Source organism: Mobula birostris, chromosome 12 (assembly GCF_030028105.1).
Source record: "Mobula birostris isolate sMobBir1 chromosome 12, sMobBir1.hap1, whole genome shotgun sequence".
NCBI lineage: Eukaryota > Metazoa > Chordata > Chondrichthyes > Myliobatiformes > Myliobatidae > Mobula > Mobula birostris.
In genome coordinates, this window is record NC_092381.1 from 111669727 (window position 1) to 111688579 (window position 18853).

Consider the following 18853-nt stretch of genomic DNA (forward strand, 5'->3'; position numbering starts at 1 on the left):
ATTAACTAATTATGTGACTTCTAAAACCAATTGGCTGCACCCGTGATGACGCGTTGTATCACGTTAGAGGGGTTGAATACTTAAACAATCAATTATTTTGTTTTATATTTGTAATTAATTTTGATCACTTTATAGAGATCTATTTTCACTTTGGCACAAAAGTGTCTTTTTCTGTTGATCAGTGTTAAAAAAGCCAAATTAAATCCACTGTGATTCAATGTTGTAAAACAATAAAACATGAAAACTTCCAAGGGTGGTGTATACTTTTTATAGGCACTGTAAATAAACCTTACAAAACATACACTGGAGATCTGTGTGGAATTCTGGTCATAACTCTATAGGAAGGATTATAATTTTTGAAAATCTGTCTCTGTTAATTTACAAATGTTGTAAATTATAAAACATGAAAGCTTCCGGGGCGGGGGGGGTTGGTGAATGCTTACTATAGCCACTGTAAGTGCAATTACAAAGAAGGCATAGCAGCGCCACTACTTTCTTAGGAGTTTGCGCAGATTCAACATGACATCTAAAACTTTGGCAAACTTCTTTAGGTGTGTGGTGGAGAGTATATTGACTGGCTGCATCAAGTCTAGTATGGAAGCACTAATGCAGATCTACATGAGGTGTTGTAGCAGGAGAACAGCAGATATAATTAGGGACCCCCATCACCCAAGTCATGTACCCAAACATTGCCTCCTTTTGAAAAGGCCTGCTTCAATGTTCTGTCGTCCAAGGACAGTATTCCAAACTTTTCCAAGCTTTCTCCCAGCAATCTGGTCAGCCTCTTCCCTTGTTGCTACACAGAATGATTGAAAGCATTCCAAAATGAGGTCCAACTAGTTCGATGATCAGTGAAACGTATTGTGGTTTACATTTTATTCTCACAATGTAGTAAATTCTGATTAGTTGGGACTAATGGGGACCAGTATATTTTGGTCCATTTCAGCATCTATCCCAATTAGCCAAAGTTACAAGGAAATGGATGGCTAGCTACTTTTTCAAGGAAATAGTTAAAAACAGGTATAAAAAACAAACTACCCTTTAACTGAGAAACAAATTATGTATTTAAAGAAATACAGAACAAATTAGAACACTACCATTACTACTACAGTACTATAAAACTGTGTGTTAGTTCCTAATAGTTATTGACGGAGGAATTCAACCAGTGTACACGTTCTTTTGAACGAACAAAATCAGTGCAGACACTGCATCTAGATAATGGACTTCCTTCCAAATGGATAATGGATTGTATCTTACAAATCTTAATTTTCATTCTAACGTTCAAGATAGTTGTCAATATCTTCAAATACTTAGTAGTTCCGAGCTTGTTGAAGGAGCAAAATCATTTCATTTTCATTCCCAGCCATTTCTGGCATCTGCAAGCCTGGATGCTTAAAATTGGAGTGAGTAAAACAGTTCTGTAATGTCTCTCTGCTTATTTCTTGCCAACTGTCAGTGACAAGAATCACTGCTTTTTGAACATAAACCCACACAACTGGCACTATGGTAAAACTGTTCTCCATTACCAGTGTGGTGTAATGGCCACACAAGTGCTTGTGACTGACACTAGTTAGAAACTGTTTGGCAACAGTCTCTTGCCCCAATTAAGTGGCATAGTGTCCCAAATAAACAAAGGGAATCAGGCTATTTCCTCGTTTAGTTTTTGTTCTTTAGCAGTTGTCCCAAATAAGCAGCTGCCCCAGTTAACCAATGGCCCAATTAATCAGAATTCACTATAATAATCGACTCTTCAAAAGTCCTAGAATAAGTTAAAAAATAAGAATATCAAAAAAAGGCAAATATGAATCAAGACAAGTATGAAGATGCAGAGGAACAAGAGACTCTTTCTCCTATTGTCCGTTGAGCAGTTGACCAAAGCTGAGGTGTTCTTACTGAACCTGAGATGAGGAAGGAGAGGTGAGCGAAAACTAGTAGTTTTCCTCTTTGGATGTTGGGTCATGGCAAGTCATGGATTACCATACCAGCCTCAGGAGTCAGAAAACTACCAGCACTATGAGCCTTCATTTTCCTTCTCCCTATAGAGCTTTGTGGCCAAGCTTGCGGATGATACTAAGATTGATGCAGGGTTAGATAGTGTTGAGGAAGCGGGGCTCTGTACAAGGACTTGGACAGATTAGGAGAATGGACAGAGAAGTGGCAGATGGAATACAGTGTCAGGAAGTTTATGATCATTCATTTTGATAGAAGAAGTAAAAGCACAGACTATTTTCTAAACGGAGAGAAAATTGAAAATTCCAAGGTGCAAAGGGATTTCCTGAAAGTTAATTTGCAGGTTGAGTCGATGGTGAGGAAGGCACATGTGATATTAGAATTCATTTCAAGAGGACTAGAATATAAAAGCAAGGATGTAATGTTGAGACTTTATGAAGCACAGGTGAGGCCTCACTTGGGGTATCGGAACAGTTTTGGGCCCCTTATCTAAGAAATGATATGCTGGCATTGGAGAGGGTTCAGAGGAGGTTCACAAGAATGATTCTGCATTGAATGGCTTATCATATGAGGAGCATTTGATGGCTCTGGGCCTGTACCCACTGGAATTCAGAAGAACGAGGGGGGGCGGGATTCACTGAAACCTTTCGAAAGTTGTAAGGCTTCTATAGAGTGGACGTGGAGAGGTTGCGTTCCTATGATGGGGGAGTCTGGGCCCAGTGGCATGGCCTCAATATAGAAGGATATCCATTTAGAACAGAAATAAGGAGGAAATTCTTTAGCCAGAGTGTGGTGAATCTGTGGAATTCTTTGCCACAGGCAGCTGTAGGGCCAAGTCTTCACATATATTTAAGGCAGAAGTTGATTAGTCAGGGCATGAAGGGCAGGAGACTGGTGCTAAGAGGGAAATTGATCAGCCATGATGAAATGGCAGTGCAGGCTCGAATGGCCAAAGGGCCTATCTCTCCTCCTGTATCTTATGGTCTTATTATTGTGAGCAGTTTTGGGTTGTGCTAGCACTGGAGAGTGTGCAGAGGAGGCTTACAAGAATACCCCCAGGAATGAAAGAGTTAGGTATGAGAAATGTTTAATGGTTGTATTTCCTGGAATTTAGAAGGTTGAGTGGGAGGGAGAGATCCCCTTGAAACCTATCGAATTTTAAAAGGCTTAGATATAGTGGACTTAGGGAGTATGTTTCCAACAGCAGGGAGTCTAAAACCAGAGGGCACAGCTTCAGAATGGAAGGACATTCCTTTAGAACAGATTTCTTTCAGCAGCCAGCGGTGAATCTGTGGAAGTCATTGCCACAGGCAGCTGTGGAGACCAAGTCATTGGGCTTATTTAAACCAGAGGTTGATAGGTTCTTGATTAGAAAGGGTGTCAAAGGTTAAGGAGAAGGTAGGAGAATAGAATTGAGCCATGATGGAAGGCTGGAGGAGATTCAATGAGTTAAGTGGTCTAATTTTGCTCCTATGTCTTATAGTCCATCAGGAATCAATATACTGGGGGAAGATCGGAGAATAATGGCTTATTATTTTAATGCTTTGCTTGTGTTTTCCCCACAGTGTGGCAGTGACAAGGTCCAAGGATGTTCCAATCTTTGGTCCACCCATTCCTAATGGTTTCACCTTCAGCAAGTCGGAGCTCTTCAGAGAATTCCTGCTGGCCAAGGTCATCAATGGAGAGAATGCAGCACACAAGTCGGAGAAGTTCCATGCCATGGCGACGCGCACCCGCCAGGAGTACCTGAAGGACTTGGCAGAAAACAGTGTCACCAACACTCCCGTGGAGTCTACCGGAAAGTTTAATCTCATACTGCTGAGCTCGAAGAAGAAAGAGAAGACAAAAGCCCGTCTGGGAGCTGAACTTCACAGTGCTGGGGCCATCACGTGGCGAGTTTATGCGCAGGATTACAGCCAGGCAATTGAAGTGGAGTGCATTCTTGGCATCTCCACTGAGTATGTCGTGGTTATTGAGCAGAATACCAAGGACGTGGTATTCAATTGCTTCAGTGACGATGTAATAGGCTGGACACCTGACACGTCGACAATCAAAATTTTCCACGGGAGAGGTGACTGTATATTCATACGTGCACTGGAAGAGAGTGTGGAGGACATTAAGGAGATCGTCCAGAGATTGAAAGTAAGTTGGAATAAGAGAGAGCTTGAAGATTCTGAATGAAACTTTTGGTTGTGCTCCAATGATATCGACCACCCTGCACTTCAACTCATTCATTCATTCTGTGTCATGTTGTATGACGTGGGCAATCATGGTCTTGACCATGATTGTTCTTGGAAAATGTTTGGACAGAAATGATTGCTTCTGGGCAGTGTCTTTACAAAACGAGTGACCCCAGCCATTATCAATCACAAACAAGAGAAAGTCTGAGGATGTTAAAAATCCAAGTAACATACACAAAATGCTGGAGGAACCCAACAGGCCAGACAGCATCTATGGAAAAGAGTATTGTTGATGTTTCAGGCCGGAACCCTTCAGCAGGACTGGAGAAAAAAAGCTGAGGAGTAGTTTTAACAGGTGTGGGGAGGGGAGAGAGAATCACAAGGTGATAGTTGAAACCAGTAGGGGGGAGGGATGAAATAAAGAGCTGGGAAGTTGATAGGTGAAAGAGACAGAAGGCCATGGAAGAAAGAAAAGGGAGGAGGAGGACCAGAGGGAGGCAATGGATGAGCAAGGAGATAAGGTGAAAGAGGGAAAAGGGGAAGAGAAATGGTGAAGGAGAGGGAGGTGTGGCTGGCATTACTGTAAATTCGCGAAATTTGAGTTTATGCCATCAGGTTGGAGACTAGCCAAACAGAATATAAGGTGTTGTTCCTCCAAGCTAAGTGTGGCCTAATCACAACAGTTGGAGAGGCCATGGATGGACATACAGGAATGGGGAGTAGAATTAAAGTGGGTGGCCACTGAGAGATCCCGCTTTTTCTGGCAGACAGAGTGAAGGTGCTCGGTGAAGCGGCCTCCCAATCTACGTCAGGTCTCACCAATGTACAGGAGGCCATACGGGGAGCACCAGACATAGTATATGATCGCAACAGACTCACAGGTGAAGTGTCACCTCACCTGGAATGACTCTTTAGGGCCCTGAATGCGAGTGAGGGAGGAGGTGTAGAGGCACGTGTAGCACTTGTTCTGCTTGCAAGGATAAGTGCCAGGAGGGAGATCAGTGGGGTGGGACAAATGGACAAGGGTGTAGTGTAGGGAGCGATCCCTGGGGAAAGCAGAAAATGGGCAGGGGGGGTTGGTGGGAAAGATGTGCTTGGTGGTGGAATCCTGTTGGAGATGGCCGAAATTACGGAGAACTATGTGCTGGGCGTGGAGGCTGGTGAGGTGGCAGGTGAGGACAGGAGGAACCCTGTCCCTGGTATGGTGGTGGGAAGATGGGACAAGAGCCAACATGTGTGAAATAGAAGAGATATGGTTGAGGACAGTGTTGATAGTGGAGGAAGGGGCCCCTTTCTTTGAAAAAGGAGGACATCTCTTTCGTTCTGGAATGAAAAGCCTCATCCTGAGAGCAGATGTGGCGAAGACGGAGAAATTGAGAGCAGGGGATGGCGTTTTTACATGTAACAAGCTGGGACCAGGTGTAGTCTAGGCTAGGTAACTGTGAGAGACTGTGGGTTTATAATAGATATCAGTAGATAAGCTGTCTCCAGAGATAGAGACAGTGAGATGGAGAAAGGGGAAGGAGGTGTCGGAAATGGACCAGGTAAATTTGAGCGCAGGGTGGAAGCTGGATAAAGTGGACGAGTTCAGCACAGGTGCAGGAAGCAGCACCAATGCAGTTGTCAATGTAGCATAGGAAAAGTGAGGGACGGTCACCATGTGTAACATGGACTGTTCCACATAGCTGACAAACAGGCAGGTATAGCTGGGACCCATGGCTACATCTTTCGTTTGAAGGAGGTGGGAGGAGCCAAATGCGAAAGTGTAAGGAGTGAAGACAAGTTCATCCATGTGGAGGGGAGTGCTGGTGGGGAACTGGTTGGGTCTGGTGTCCAGAAAGTAATGGAGAGCTTTGAGGCCCCCCTGTGGGGGATGGAGGCATAGAGGGACTAGACATCCATAGTGAAAATAAGATGATGGGAGCCAGGGTACCTGAAATCATTGAAGGGATCCCGAGCATGTGAAGTGTCACGGATGTAGGCAGAAAGGGACTGAACTAGGGGGGATAAAACGGAGTTGAGGTATGCAGATATAAGTTCAGTGGAGCAGAAACAAGCTGAAACAGTGGGTCTACCTGGACAAACGAGTTTATGGATCTTGGGTAGGAGGTAGAAACGGGAGGTACAGCGTGTGGGATTCCCCTCCAGTTCAAGAAGATGGCACCCATCAGTAAGGACCCCCCTCACCCAGAACATGCCCTCTTCTCGTTGCTATCCTCAGAATCAAGATACAGAAGCCTGAAGATACACACTCGACAATTCAGGAACAGCTTCTTCCCCTCTGCCATCTGATTTCTGAATGGACATTGAACCCATGAACACTACCTCACTACTTTTTTATTTCTATTTTTGCACTACTTATTTAATTTAACTAGTTTCTGTAATTCAGTTTGTTTCTCTATTATGCATTGCATCGTACTGCTGCCGCAAAGTTAACAAATTTCACGATGTATACCAGTGATATTAAACCTGGTTCTCTTGTTTACCCACCTTCGCTCTGCAGATTGTGGCAAAAGGGTGTGAGACTGTCGACATGACCCTGCGGCGGAATGGCCTCGGGCAGCTTGGTTTCCATGTCAAGTATGACGGCACGGTGGCTGAAGTGGAAGAATACGGATTTGCTTGGCAAGCGGGACTGAGGCAGGGAAGTAGATTGGTGGAAATTTGCAAAGTGGCAATTGTGACGCTGACCCACGACCAGATGATTGACCTGCTGAGAACGTCAGTGACTGTGAAGGTAGTCATCATTCCCCCCCATGAAGACGGAAGCCCACGCAGGTAAGCTCCAAAGGATCTGGGTTAATTACAAACCAGAAACACAAGAGATTTTCTGCAGATGCTGGAAATCCAGAGTTACACGCTCAAAATGCTGGAGGTACTCAGCATGTTAGGCAATATTGATGGTCAGAGCAACACACACAAAATGCTGGAGGTATTCAGCAGGTCAGGTAGCATCTATGCCCAGAGTGAAATACACACAAAATGCTGGAGGAACTCAGCAGGTCAGGCAGCATCCATGGGAAAGGAAAAACTGTCAAGGTTTCAGGCCAAGACCCTTCATCTTGGCCCAAAACATCGACTGTTTATTCCTCTCCATAGATGCTCCCTGACCTGCTGAGTTCCTCCAGCATTTTGTGAGTGTTGCTCTAATCACAAACCCAGTGAAAACCTGCCTGTATCTCCAGCTTGTATGAGGACCCATTCTGCATGTTATTAGAACAAATGTTCTGATGAACTTGCCTAGAATTAGCATTTTTCGCCACTTTTGTTAGTGTTGTTGCTGAATAATGTTGTTCCTTTCCCTTGCTGGAAACTGGCCAGGCTGCTGTGAATGCAAATTAAAATCAACCGATGGTGCAATTATCCAAAGTATTTTAACTCAAGTCACGAACATTAATTTGGCCTGTTCCTGGACTCTATGGGTTTCCCTCCTCCCCCAGCCTAAAATGTATCCCCCACAGCATAATCAACAGCCTCGTTTTACTGCTTGCATATACAATGAAGGAAATTGAAAGAATTCTTTAGGCTCTTTGACTCTCTCCTGTCATTTAGTGAGATCGTGCTGACTCTGGCCTGACTCCATTGATCTGTTTTCCATAACCCTTGGTACCCTTGGAACAGGGGTTCAGCCCTTCTTTTATGCCATGGACCATTGCCATTTACTGGGGGGTCTGTGGACCTCAGGTGGGGAACTCCTGCATTAGAACATAGCACAGCACAGTACAATACAACCCTTTGGCCCACGATATTTATTTATTTACAAATAAAAATTTCTGTTACTGTGAGTAGAAGATGAACTGATCTCCAAAAGTCATGAAGTTAAAGATGAAACATTCTTTTCAACATTTTAAGCAAGATTAGTGTATTATTTTTGTTTTGTACAATTTTAGGGTGAAAAAAAGGAAAGGAGCACCATGCAAAAGTTTGGGCTCCCCAAGAGATTTGAGCTCTCAGATAACTTTTACCAAGGTCTCAGATCCTTAAATAGCTTATTAGGGCTATGGCTTGTTCACAGTCATCGTTAGGAAAGGCCAGGTGATGCAAATTTCAAAGCTTTATAAATACCCAGATTCCTCAAACCTTGTCCCAACAATCAGCAGCCATGGGCTCCTCTAAGCAGCTGCCTAGCACTCTGAAAATTAAAATAAATGATGCCCACAAAGCAGGAGAAAGCTATAAGAAGATAGCAATGCGTTTTCAGGTAGCCGTTTCCTCAGTTTGTAATGTTATTAAGAAATGGCAGTTAACAGGAACAGTGGAGGTCAAGCTGAGGTCTGGAAGACCAAGAAAACTTTCCGAGAGAACTGCTCGTAGGATTGCTAGAAAGACAAATCAAAAAATCAAAACCCCCCTTTGACTGCAAAAGACCTTCAGGAAGATTTAGCAGATTCTGGAGTGGTGGTGCACTGTTCTACTGTGCAGCAACACCTGCACAAATATGACCTTCAGGGAAGAGTCATCAGAAGAATACCTTTCCTGCGTCCTCACCACAAAATTAGGCATCAGAAGTTTGCAAAGGAACATCTAAACAAGCCTGATGCATTTTGGAAACAAGTTCTGTGGACTGATGAAGATAAGATAGAGCTTCTTAGCCGCAATGAGCAAAGGTATGTTTGGAGAAAAGAGGGTGCAGAATTTCATGAAAAGAACACCTCTCCAACTGTTAAGCACGGGGGTGGATCGATCATGCTTTGGGCTTGTGTTGCAGCCAGTGGCATGGGGAACATTTCACTGGTAGAGGGAAGAATGAATTCAATTAAATACCAACAAATTCTGGAAGCAAACATCACACCGTCTGTAAAGAAGCTGAAAATGAAAAGAGGATGGCTTCTACAACAGGATAATGATCCTAAACACACCTCAAAATCCACAATGGACTACCTTAAGAGAGGCGCAAGCTGAGGGTTTTGCCATGGCCCTCACAGTCCCCCGACCTAAACATCATTGAAAATCTGTGGATAGACCTCAGAAGAGCAGTGCATGCAAGACAGCCCAAGAATCTCACAGAACTAGAAGCCTTTTGCAAGGAAGAATGGGCAAAAATCCCCCAGACAAGAATTGAAAGACTCTTAGCTGGCTACAAAAAGCATTTACAAGCGGTGATACTTGCCAAAGCTGGTGTTGCTGAGTACTGACCATGCAGGGTGCACAAACTTTTGCTTGGGCCCTTTTCCTTTTTTGTTATTTTGAAACTGTAAAAGATGGAAATAAAAAAGTAATTTTGCTTAAAATAGTAAAGAAATGTGTCATCTTTAACTTTATGCCTTCTGGAAATCAGGTCATCTTTTACTCGCTTAGCTATTCACAGTAACAGAAATCTTGACCATGGGTGCCCAAACTTTTGCATGCCACTGTATTTGTTTATTGGGATACAACAGGGAATAGGCCCTTCTGGCCCTTCGAGCCACACCGCCCAGCAAGCTGCCTAATCACGGGACAATTTACAATGTGCAATTAACCTACCTACCAGTATGTCTTTGGACTGTGGGAGGAAACTGGAGCACCCAGAGGAAACCCACACAGTCACGGAGAGAACGTACAAACTCCTTACAGGCAGCAGCAGGAATTGACGCCGGGTTGCCAGTACTGTAAAGTGTTGTGCTAACTAATCGCTACCTTGCTGACCCTTTAATCTACTCTAAGATCAATCTAACCCTTCCCTCCCACATAGCCCTCCATTTTTCTATCCTCCATGAGCCTATCTTAAGAGTTTCTTGAATGTCCATAAGACCATAAGACAAAGAAGCAGAAGTCGGCCATTCGGCCCATCGAGTCTGCTCCGCCATTTTATCATGAGCGGATCCATTCTCCTATTTAGTCCCACTCCCTCGCCTTCTCACCGTAACCCTTGATGCCCTGGCTACTCAGATACCTATCAATCTCTGCCTTAAATACACCCAATGACTCCACCTCCACTGCCGCCCGTGGCAACAAATTCCACAGATTCACCACCCTCTGCCCCAATGTATCTGCCTCTACCATGGCTCCTGTTTGTACATTCCATTTACCCACCACCCTATGTGTAAAAAAAAACTTACCTCTGACCTCCCCCCTGTAATCTCTTCCAAACACCTTAAAATTATGTCCTCTTTATTTTGCCATTTCCACCCCGAGAAAAGATCTCTGGCTGTCCACTCAACTGTACCTATACCTTGTAACATCTTGTACATCTCTATCAAGTCATCTCTCTTCTCCTTCACTCCAAAGAGAAAAGCCCTAGTTCGCTCAGGCTATCCTGATAAGAAGTGCTCTCTAATCCAGACAGCATCCTGGTAAATCTTCTCTACAGCCTCTCTAAAGCTTCCACATTCTTTCTATAATGGAGCAAACAGAACTGAACGCAATATTACAAGTGTGGTCTAACCAGGGTTTTATAGAGTGGCAACATTACCTTACTGCTGTTGAAGTCAAAACAATGAAGGAAGAGGAAAGGCACTGTTTGGATCTTTGACTTTGAGATTGTAACATGGAAATAGCGAGTCACCTGTCTCCACTCTCGTTGTGGTAGGAGAGTGACTTGGGTTGTGGACTGTAGTTTTTGAAGGCTCTTTGAAGGTCGCTTCTACTATTGCATGCATGGTTTGGGGGGGTGGGGGGGCGTGAGTGGAGGAAGGGGCAGGGGGAGGGTTGATGCTTCTACTGCTGTTTGTGTGATGGGAGGGGGAGGACGTTTCTAGCATTCATTCCCTGGGATTTCTTATTTTGTGAATGTCTTTGAAGAGTTTTAGGTTGTATATGATATTAAATTGAACCACTTAAGTCATTTGATAGGAACTATTTCGTGAGTTTGTGTCAGCTCTGTGAACTGATTCCATTTACCATTAGTTAATAAAATGTTTATGTAAAAAAATACATGACATTTACAAGTAACTCAGTATTTCTGGTAAGATGGCGGTGCACTCAGGGCAACCAGAGCTGGTATTGGCTCCTGTAAACTTATGATCGCAAGACCCGGGAGGACATTGAAAGCTTGGAAGTGCTGCAGGCCTACCCTGTCAGTGGGGTGCTTGTTGGCAGAGAAGTTAAAGGAGCTGGGCTTGGTGTATATCGTGCTGCTGCCTGAGACAGAGAGGTGTCAGAGGAGTTGCTGCATGAAGGAGGTGTGCAGTCGTAACGGCAGGTGCTTGCCTTAGCCACTTTTCTTGTGATCGCAAGACCCTGCTGGACATTGTTGATGCAGAATTTTGCAAGTCTAATTCATTGGTTTATTGGCAGATGCAGAGGTAGTCGGGGGGATCTGTGTAGCCTCAGTCATAGCAAGGACTCGACTTCAGACCATGGTGTCTTCTGTTTGCAGCAGCCCAGGAGAGAGGCGTCAGAGTCAGTGTGCTCCACAGGACTGCTGGGGGGGTGGTGTAGCATACCGTCCAAGCTGGATCCGGTGCAGTGGACCATAATTTTTTTTGTGTGTGACTGTGTTTTACTGGTATTTTATATGTGTTATATGTACCTTGTGCTGTGTGTGACTGTTGGTACAGTGTTTTGCACCTTGGCCCCAGAGTAATGCTGTTTGGTTGTATTCATGGGTTTGATGTTGTGGTGCTCGCTGGGCTTGGCAACTAGCTGCAGACATTTCATCACCAGTCGAGGTGACAACCTCAGTGCACAGTAACTGGTGTTTCTGTATGGGAGTACTCACCTTTATATAGGCCCTCTTTCGCTTGCCTCGGTCCTGATTGGCTACCCTATCAGATAACCTTTGAATTCTATTGGCTCATGTTTCTTTGGCTCTTAAGGGTTTGTATTTGGTGTCTATCTTGATAGGTTTGTTTACAGAATTATAAGAAGAGAACCACACTTCTAAAGGTTCTCCTGCTTGCTTCGTGTTTGCCTGCACCAGAAACTCTGCAGTGTACCGTTAAAGTCATGTCTTTCTCGGTCTTCATGTACTGAGATCAGCGACAGTGGATCATGTCTCCATACCACCAGTTTGTGTTCCCGTAAACGAGTTTAGAGCTTACATCCTGTCTGCCCGACATAGTTCTTGTTGCAGTCTCTACAGGAGGTCCTGTACCCTATTTTGCTTTTGTATTCATGGGTGTTCATGTATGGTTGAATGACAAGTAAACTTGAATTGAATTGAATGTTAATTGTCTCTATTGGAGAGATCAAAACTTCACCCACCTTTGTATAGAAGCTTTGCTAAGCTTTGCTTCTGAAAGGCAAGGATCTAATTTTTAGACCATAAACTCAAGAGATTGTGCAGGTGCTGGAAGTCCAGAGTAACACATACAAAATGCTGATGGTTAGGCAGCGTCTATGGAGGGGAATAAGCCGTCGATGCTTTGGGCTTCATCAGGGACTTATATACCATATCTTTGAGTGCAAGGCTCTTCAGTCAGTCGACATAGTCTCCATCTGATCATTGCCTTAGTATTGGTACTCACAGAACATGTGCAGCACAGTTAGCGCATATGCTTTATAACCCCAGCGATCACTAATCGGGATTCAGTTCCCGCCTCCATCTGTAATGAGATTGTATGTTCTCCCTGCGGCCGCGTGTGTTTCTTCTGGGTGCTTCAGTTTCCTCCCACATTCCAAAGATGTACCAGTTAGGGTTAGTAACTTGTGGGCAAGCTATGCTGGCTCTGGAAGTGTGGCAACACTCGCGGGCTGCCTAGCATAATCCTCACTGATTTGATTTGACACAAATGATGCATTTCACTGTAATTTCCAAAATACACGAGACAAATAAACCTAATATTCTTCCAATCTTCAACATGCGAACTCCACGTTAACAGTAGTTGCAAAATGCTGGAGGAACTCAGCAGGTTGAGCAGCGTCCATAGAAATGAATAAACAGCTGACGTTTTGGGCTGAGACCCTTCTTCATGACTGAGAAGGAAGGGGAAGATGCCAGCATAAAAAGGTACACAGAAACAGAGGCTGGGGTCAGAATTGAAAATATGTTCTAGGGGTTACACAGCAGCAGGACAATCAACCACGTCACCAGGGCCTGAAGGAAACAATCTGTCGTGTTTTTATTGAATGATTCAATGATTCAATTTAATGTCCAAGGATATATACAGTATACAACCTGAAATCTTTACTCTTCACAGACATCCATGAAACAGAGAGAAAAAACCCCAAAGAATGAATGACAGAAAAAAGATTAGAACCCCAAAGACCCCCTTCCCCTCCCACGCACAAGCAGCTGAAAGTATCACACCCCACCACCGTCCACCATGCAAGTAGTAGCAAAGTCCCCAAAGAGACCTTGATCTAGAGTCAATCAAAAAAAACGGTCCCTCCCAACACTTCAACATCTCAGTCAGTCTCTCTCTGTCCCTCGAGAGGGAGACAGAGATATCGCTCCTGCCACGGCAAGAGGGGAGGCCATCAAACAGCTCGCTGTTTCAATGTTACAGTCTGCAGCTTTGCTTATTTCGAGTTCCCCTGAGTTGAGAATCAGCAAACTCTGTCTCACCATTGAGAAAGAGAGAGAGAGAGCGTGATTGCCGAGATACGGAGGCCTCCGACAGCCGCACGCGCTGTCTCAATGTTTCCATCGAATGGCAAGGGAGATGCCAGGAGCTGCATCCATTTCTTGAGACACCTCAGTTGATGGGTTTACAATCCCGAACCCATATGGCTTTAATTAGAATAAATTTAGACTAACTTCATGTAACAACTGCTTGAGTCACTTCTGCCTGTGGGCTTGATGATTCCCCTGTGAATTCTCGGATGCTTACAGAGGGGAGTCATTGTCAAGCATCCTGACCCTGCCCTCGACCACAACGAGGAAGCATATCTTCACTTCGATCTTGATGTGGCTAAGAGCTACTTTCTTCACTCTAAAGTAGAGAGCACGTTGTAATCCTTGCAAATTAATGTCAAAACCTGAAGGAGATTATACAAACAACCCAAACTCATCCTTCAGGTTTAGAGACAAGGCTCAACTCTTATGTAAACCTGCACTGCTGGGGTGCAGCCACAATTTCCCGGAACTTGAAGGTTGGGAAATGATGCCTATCCCTGGGATTATTATGCAGTGCATAACGCCAGGATTACACAATCAATCACGTGACCGGTCTCCTTCCCGCCTGTGTGTGGAAGTGTGGCTGCTTTCAAAAGCTTACCCACCCCAGCAAGCTTCTCATCCTGTTGAGTCCGATACCATGCTAGGAGTGGCAGTCTGTTAGGTACCCCTCTTCGACTGAGATGAATAAAGTCAATGGAAAGTTTAGCACAGATACTGTTTGGAATCGGGAAATGGGAGTAAATTTGTTTTTGACTTTCAGATGATGAAGAGTGTTTGCCAGGTATAACCTTTACTGCGAACAAGCCAATTAAAGATTAGCTTTAAAAGATTAGCTTTATTTGTCACATGTGCTTCAAAACATAGAGTGAAATGCGCCAACAACCAGCGCAGCCTGAGGATTTGCTGGGGCAGCAAGTGTCGCCACGCTTCCAGCACCAACGGAGCATGCCTACAAACTTACCAACCCTAACCTGTACAACTCTGGACTGTGGGAGGATACCAGAGCACCCAGAGGAAACCCACAGGGAAAATGTCAAAACTCCTTACCTACAGCAGGAATCAAACCCCACTCGGTGATTACTGGAGCTCTAAAGCGATTGTCCCTCTTCTCATTGTTATCGTTGGGAAGGAGGTACAGAAGCCTGAAGTCGCACACTCAGTGATTCAGGAACACCTTCTTCCCCTCTGCCATTCAATTTCTAAATGGACATTGAACTCATAAACACTATCTCACTCCTGATGAAAGGTCTCAGCACAAAACGTCAACAGTTTACTCTTTTCCATAGATGCTGCCTGGCCTGCTCAGTCTTGTGTGTGTTTGTATGCTTTGGATTTCCGGCACCTACTACCTTGCTACCCCTGATTAGAACGTTTATAAGAGAGAGCTGGGTTTAGGCTCTGTTGACAGCATATTGCTATTTTCAAATTAAGATATTTAATATCTTAGGGGTGCGGCCCTGTGGATGACCCAATTCCTCGTCGATGTCACCACCTAAAACATTACCAGAGATTGAAACATCGAGACAGCAGTGTATGCTGCTACCAAAAGAAGTCTATCTCTCTCTCCCTCTCCCTCTCCCCCCTCCTCCCCTTCCCCTCTCCTCCTCCCCTTCCCCTCTCCTCCTCCCCATCTTCCCCCTCCCCTCCTCCCCATCTTCCCCCTCCCCTCCCCCTCCCTCCCCCTCCCTCCCTCCACTTTCCCCTCCCTTTCACCCCCTTCCCCTCTCCTCCTCCCCATCTTCCCCCTCCCCTTCCTCTCCCTCCCTCCCCTTTCCCCTCCCTCTCACCCCCTCCTCTCCTCCTCCCTATCTTCCCCCTCCTCCTCCTCCCTCTCCTCTCCCCACCCTCTCCCCTCCCTCCCCCTCCCCCTCCCTTCCCCCTCTCCTCCTTCCCCCTCTCCCTCCCTCCCCCTCTCCCTCCCTGTCCCCTCCTTTTCCCCTCTCCTCCCCCCTCCTCCTTCTGCTCCTCCTGTTCCCTTCCTCTCCCTCCTTTTGGTCCTCAAGTCAGGGGAACTTGAATAAGTGCCGCAGGAGGGGCGGATTGTAGCAGGAGGGAGAGGGAAGGGGTTTGTTGCAGGAGCGATATCTCTCTCCCTCGTCAGTGAGAGAGAAAGCCTGTCTGAGATGTCAAAGTGTTAGGACGGACTGTGTTTTTCGATGGATTCTAGATCATAGTCTCTGAGGACTTGATTGCAAAGTGGGGGTGGAGAGGGGATGCTTGTACATTGGGGGAGAGGGCCTCATATTTTTCTGTCATTCATTTCTTGTGGGTTTTCTTTTGGTGGATATCTGTGAAGAGTAAGAATTTCAGGTTGTATACTGTATACATTCTCTGATATTAAAGTGAGCCATTGAATCTTTGAATTGTAAGGTATTTAAAATGGTTTTAAGATCACAGTAGGTGTCATATTACCAGTAGGTCAAATTTCTGGATTTCAGTATTGAAATTTTGGCAAATTCAATGCTTCTAACAAAGAAATAGAACTAGTCTCCATTCAGTAGGGATTAGGAGAGTAAGAGGGATTGTATTGAAATGTGTACGATTTTGCAAAGGATTGACGGGTTAGATACCAAGAGTCAAGGGTGGTGAGAATGCGGAACGAGCTGCCAGCAAGAGTAGTGGATGGGGGTTCGATTTCAACATTTCAGAGAAATTTGGATAAGTCAAAATCAGGTTTAATATCACAGGCCTATGTCGTGGAATTTGTTGTCTTTGCAACAGCAGTACAATACAATATAATACGTAATAACAGAGAAAAACAACTGTAAATTACAGTGAATATATGTATATTAAATAGTTCAATTAAATTAGTTCAAAAATTAGAATTTTTAAAAAGTAGTGACATAGTGTTCATGGTTCAATGTCCATTGAGAAATCGGATAGCAGAGGGGAAGAAGCTGTTCCTGAATCATTGAGTGTGTGTCTTCAGTTTCCTGTACCTCCTCCCTGATGGTAGCGATGAGAAGAGGGCACGTCCTGGGTGGTGGGGTCCTCAATAATGGATGCCTCCTTTCTGAGGCATCGGTCCTTGAAGATGCCCTGGATACTATGAACGAGTCTAGTGTCCATGATGGAGCTGACTAAGGTCATAACTCTCTGATGCTTATTTCGATGCTGTGCAGTAGCCTCCCGCCTCCCCCGCCCTGCCATGGCGAACTGCAATGCAGCCAGTTAGAGTGCTGTCCACGGAACATCTGTAGAAGCTTGTGAGTGCTTTTCGTGACGTACCAATTCTCCTTAAACTCCCAATTCAGCAGGGACTAGATGGACCAAAGGGTCTTTTGCTGTGCTGCAATGATCTGTAAGTCTATTTGGTGTGCTCAAGCAAGATTCTTGTTACCAGAAACAAGGGTTACAGATAAAGGAGTTGGTCGTTTAGATGAGACACCTTTTCACTCACTGAGAATGTTGCAAGTTCTCTGTCCGTGCTGTGAATGCTCAAATCAGATTGATGGATTGTTGCATGAACAAGAAATGAAAGGATACGAAAAGAGGAGGAGAAATTGCAACAGTGGAATGGGATCAAGGGATCCTGTTCCTGTTTAAAGTCATGTTGTAAATCTGCAGCCTGGCCTTTCAATTGATCATGATGTGGATGATGCTCAGGTGTTTAACTGAGGCTGGAGAGATTTATTCACTTCTTTTGTATTTGAAGATGTTTTCTAGCTTGAAGCTTTGTCCTCTGAACTTACTGAAAAGTTCAGAGTGGCATGTAGTGTGTGCTCATTGCTTAAAGGGCTTTGTACCCAGACGTGACCAATGAATGCCAGATGATTTGGGATTTTTTTAAATCCATTCCATTGTGTCTCATTTCTCTTCTAATACTGCTTGGGACACAAAGCTGCCTTTTCAACTTTTTGTGTGGCACGCTGTAATGGGGCTAGTTTTGTCTTGCCGAAACTGAAGGGGAGGAGAGGAAATGAAGCACAATTGACAAAATTTTCTCAATCGGCACCGCTTCAAAAGCCACCAACTCCTGTTCAAGTGCATCAAAGTGGCCCATTTATAGCCCCATTTGACAGCACAAACTTGTTCTGAATGGCCGTGGAACGTGTTCCAAATTCAGCAGGTTGAAGCTAAGCTGTTTTGCATTCAGAAGAAACCACTTTTGACTTTGAAATCAACTGGGGTGTTTTTGGATGGAAAATTAGAATCAGAGTCAGGTTTAATATTACCAGCATATGTTGTGAAATTTGTTGTCTTTGTGGCAGCTGTATAATGCAATACATAATAATAGAGGAAAAAACGTGAATTACAGTAAATATATATATTAAATTGTTAAATTAAGTAAGTGGTACAAAAATAGAAATATGAAGTAGTGAGGTAGTGTCCATTCAGAAATTCGATGGCAGAGGGGAAGGAGCTGTTCCTGAAATATTCAGTGTGTGCCTTTAGGCTCCTGATGGTAGCAATGAGAAAAAGACATGTTATTGGTGGTGGAGGTCCATAATGATGGAACTGACTAATTTTACAACTCTCTGCAGCTTACTTCAATCCTAACCAGTAGCCCCCCCCCCCCCCGAGAGACTGTGTACTGGCAGGTTGAGACTTACACACTTAGCTGTCCTTTTCACAAGACTGGAAGCCAGCCGTGAAAGCTGAGAGCGAGAACAACAAGCACTACCCACTACACTACCACACTAGACACATCACAACAACCAATTGACACACATTTTGGAAGAATATGCAGTAGGTTAAATGCAAGTCTTTCTATGATCCAACAAACTCCAGTTTCGGCAGCTGCAGTTCTGATGGTCTTCAAATGTAGTCCTACCAGTAAAATAGAACATAGAGAACATAGAGCGTAGATCATTACAGTACAGGAACTGGAAGTGGAGCTGGGCTCAATGACCTTCGGCTTGTTAGGGAAAGTGAAGAAACGATAGACAGATATTACAGGGAGGTAGTCACCCCAAGCCTACAGGAGAAAGATAAATGGGTGACTGTCAGGAGAGGGAACAGGGAACGTCAGATAGTGGAGAGCACCCCTGTGGCTGTCCCCCTCAACAATTAGTATTCCATTTTGAGTACTTTTGGCAGGGATGACTTACTTGGGGGAAGCAACAGCAGCCATGCCTCTGGCACTGAGTCTGGCCCTGTGGCTGAGAAGCGTAGGGAACTGTGGCAGCAGCTATAGGGGACTCTATAGTCAGGGGGAAGGATAGTCGATTCTGTGGACTCAAAAAGGAAACACGGATGGTAGTTTGTCCCTGAGGTGCAGGGTCTGAGATATATCTGGAAG

The 18853-nt window shown here is 44.7% G+C and overlaps 1 protein-coding gene across 10 annotated transcripts in view; it reads left to right on the plus strand.

The window, feature by feature from the left end:
• The window catches only part of sipa1l3 (signal-induced proliferation-associated 1 like 3), a 406609-nt gene that overhangs the window by 246045 nt on the left and 141711 nt on the right, over positions 1 to 18853 (plus strand). For all 10 annotated transcript variants that reach the window (XM_072274491.1, XM_072274490.1, XM_072274495.1 and 7 more), the window contains 2 exons: positions 3516 to 4092; positions 6634 to 6908. In XM_072274491.1, the coding sequence (XP_072130592.1) occupies positions 3516 to 4092; positions 6634 to 6908 (852 nt within the window). The remainder of the gene's footprint in view (positions 1 to 3515; positions 4093 to 6633; positions 6909 to 18853) is intronic.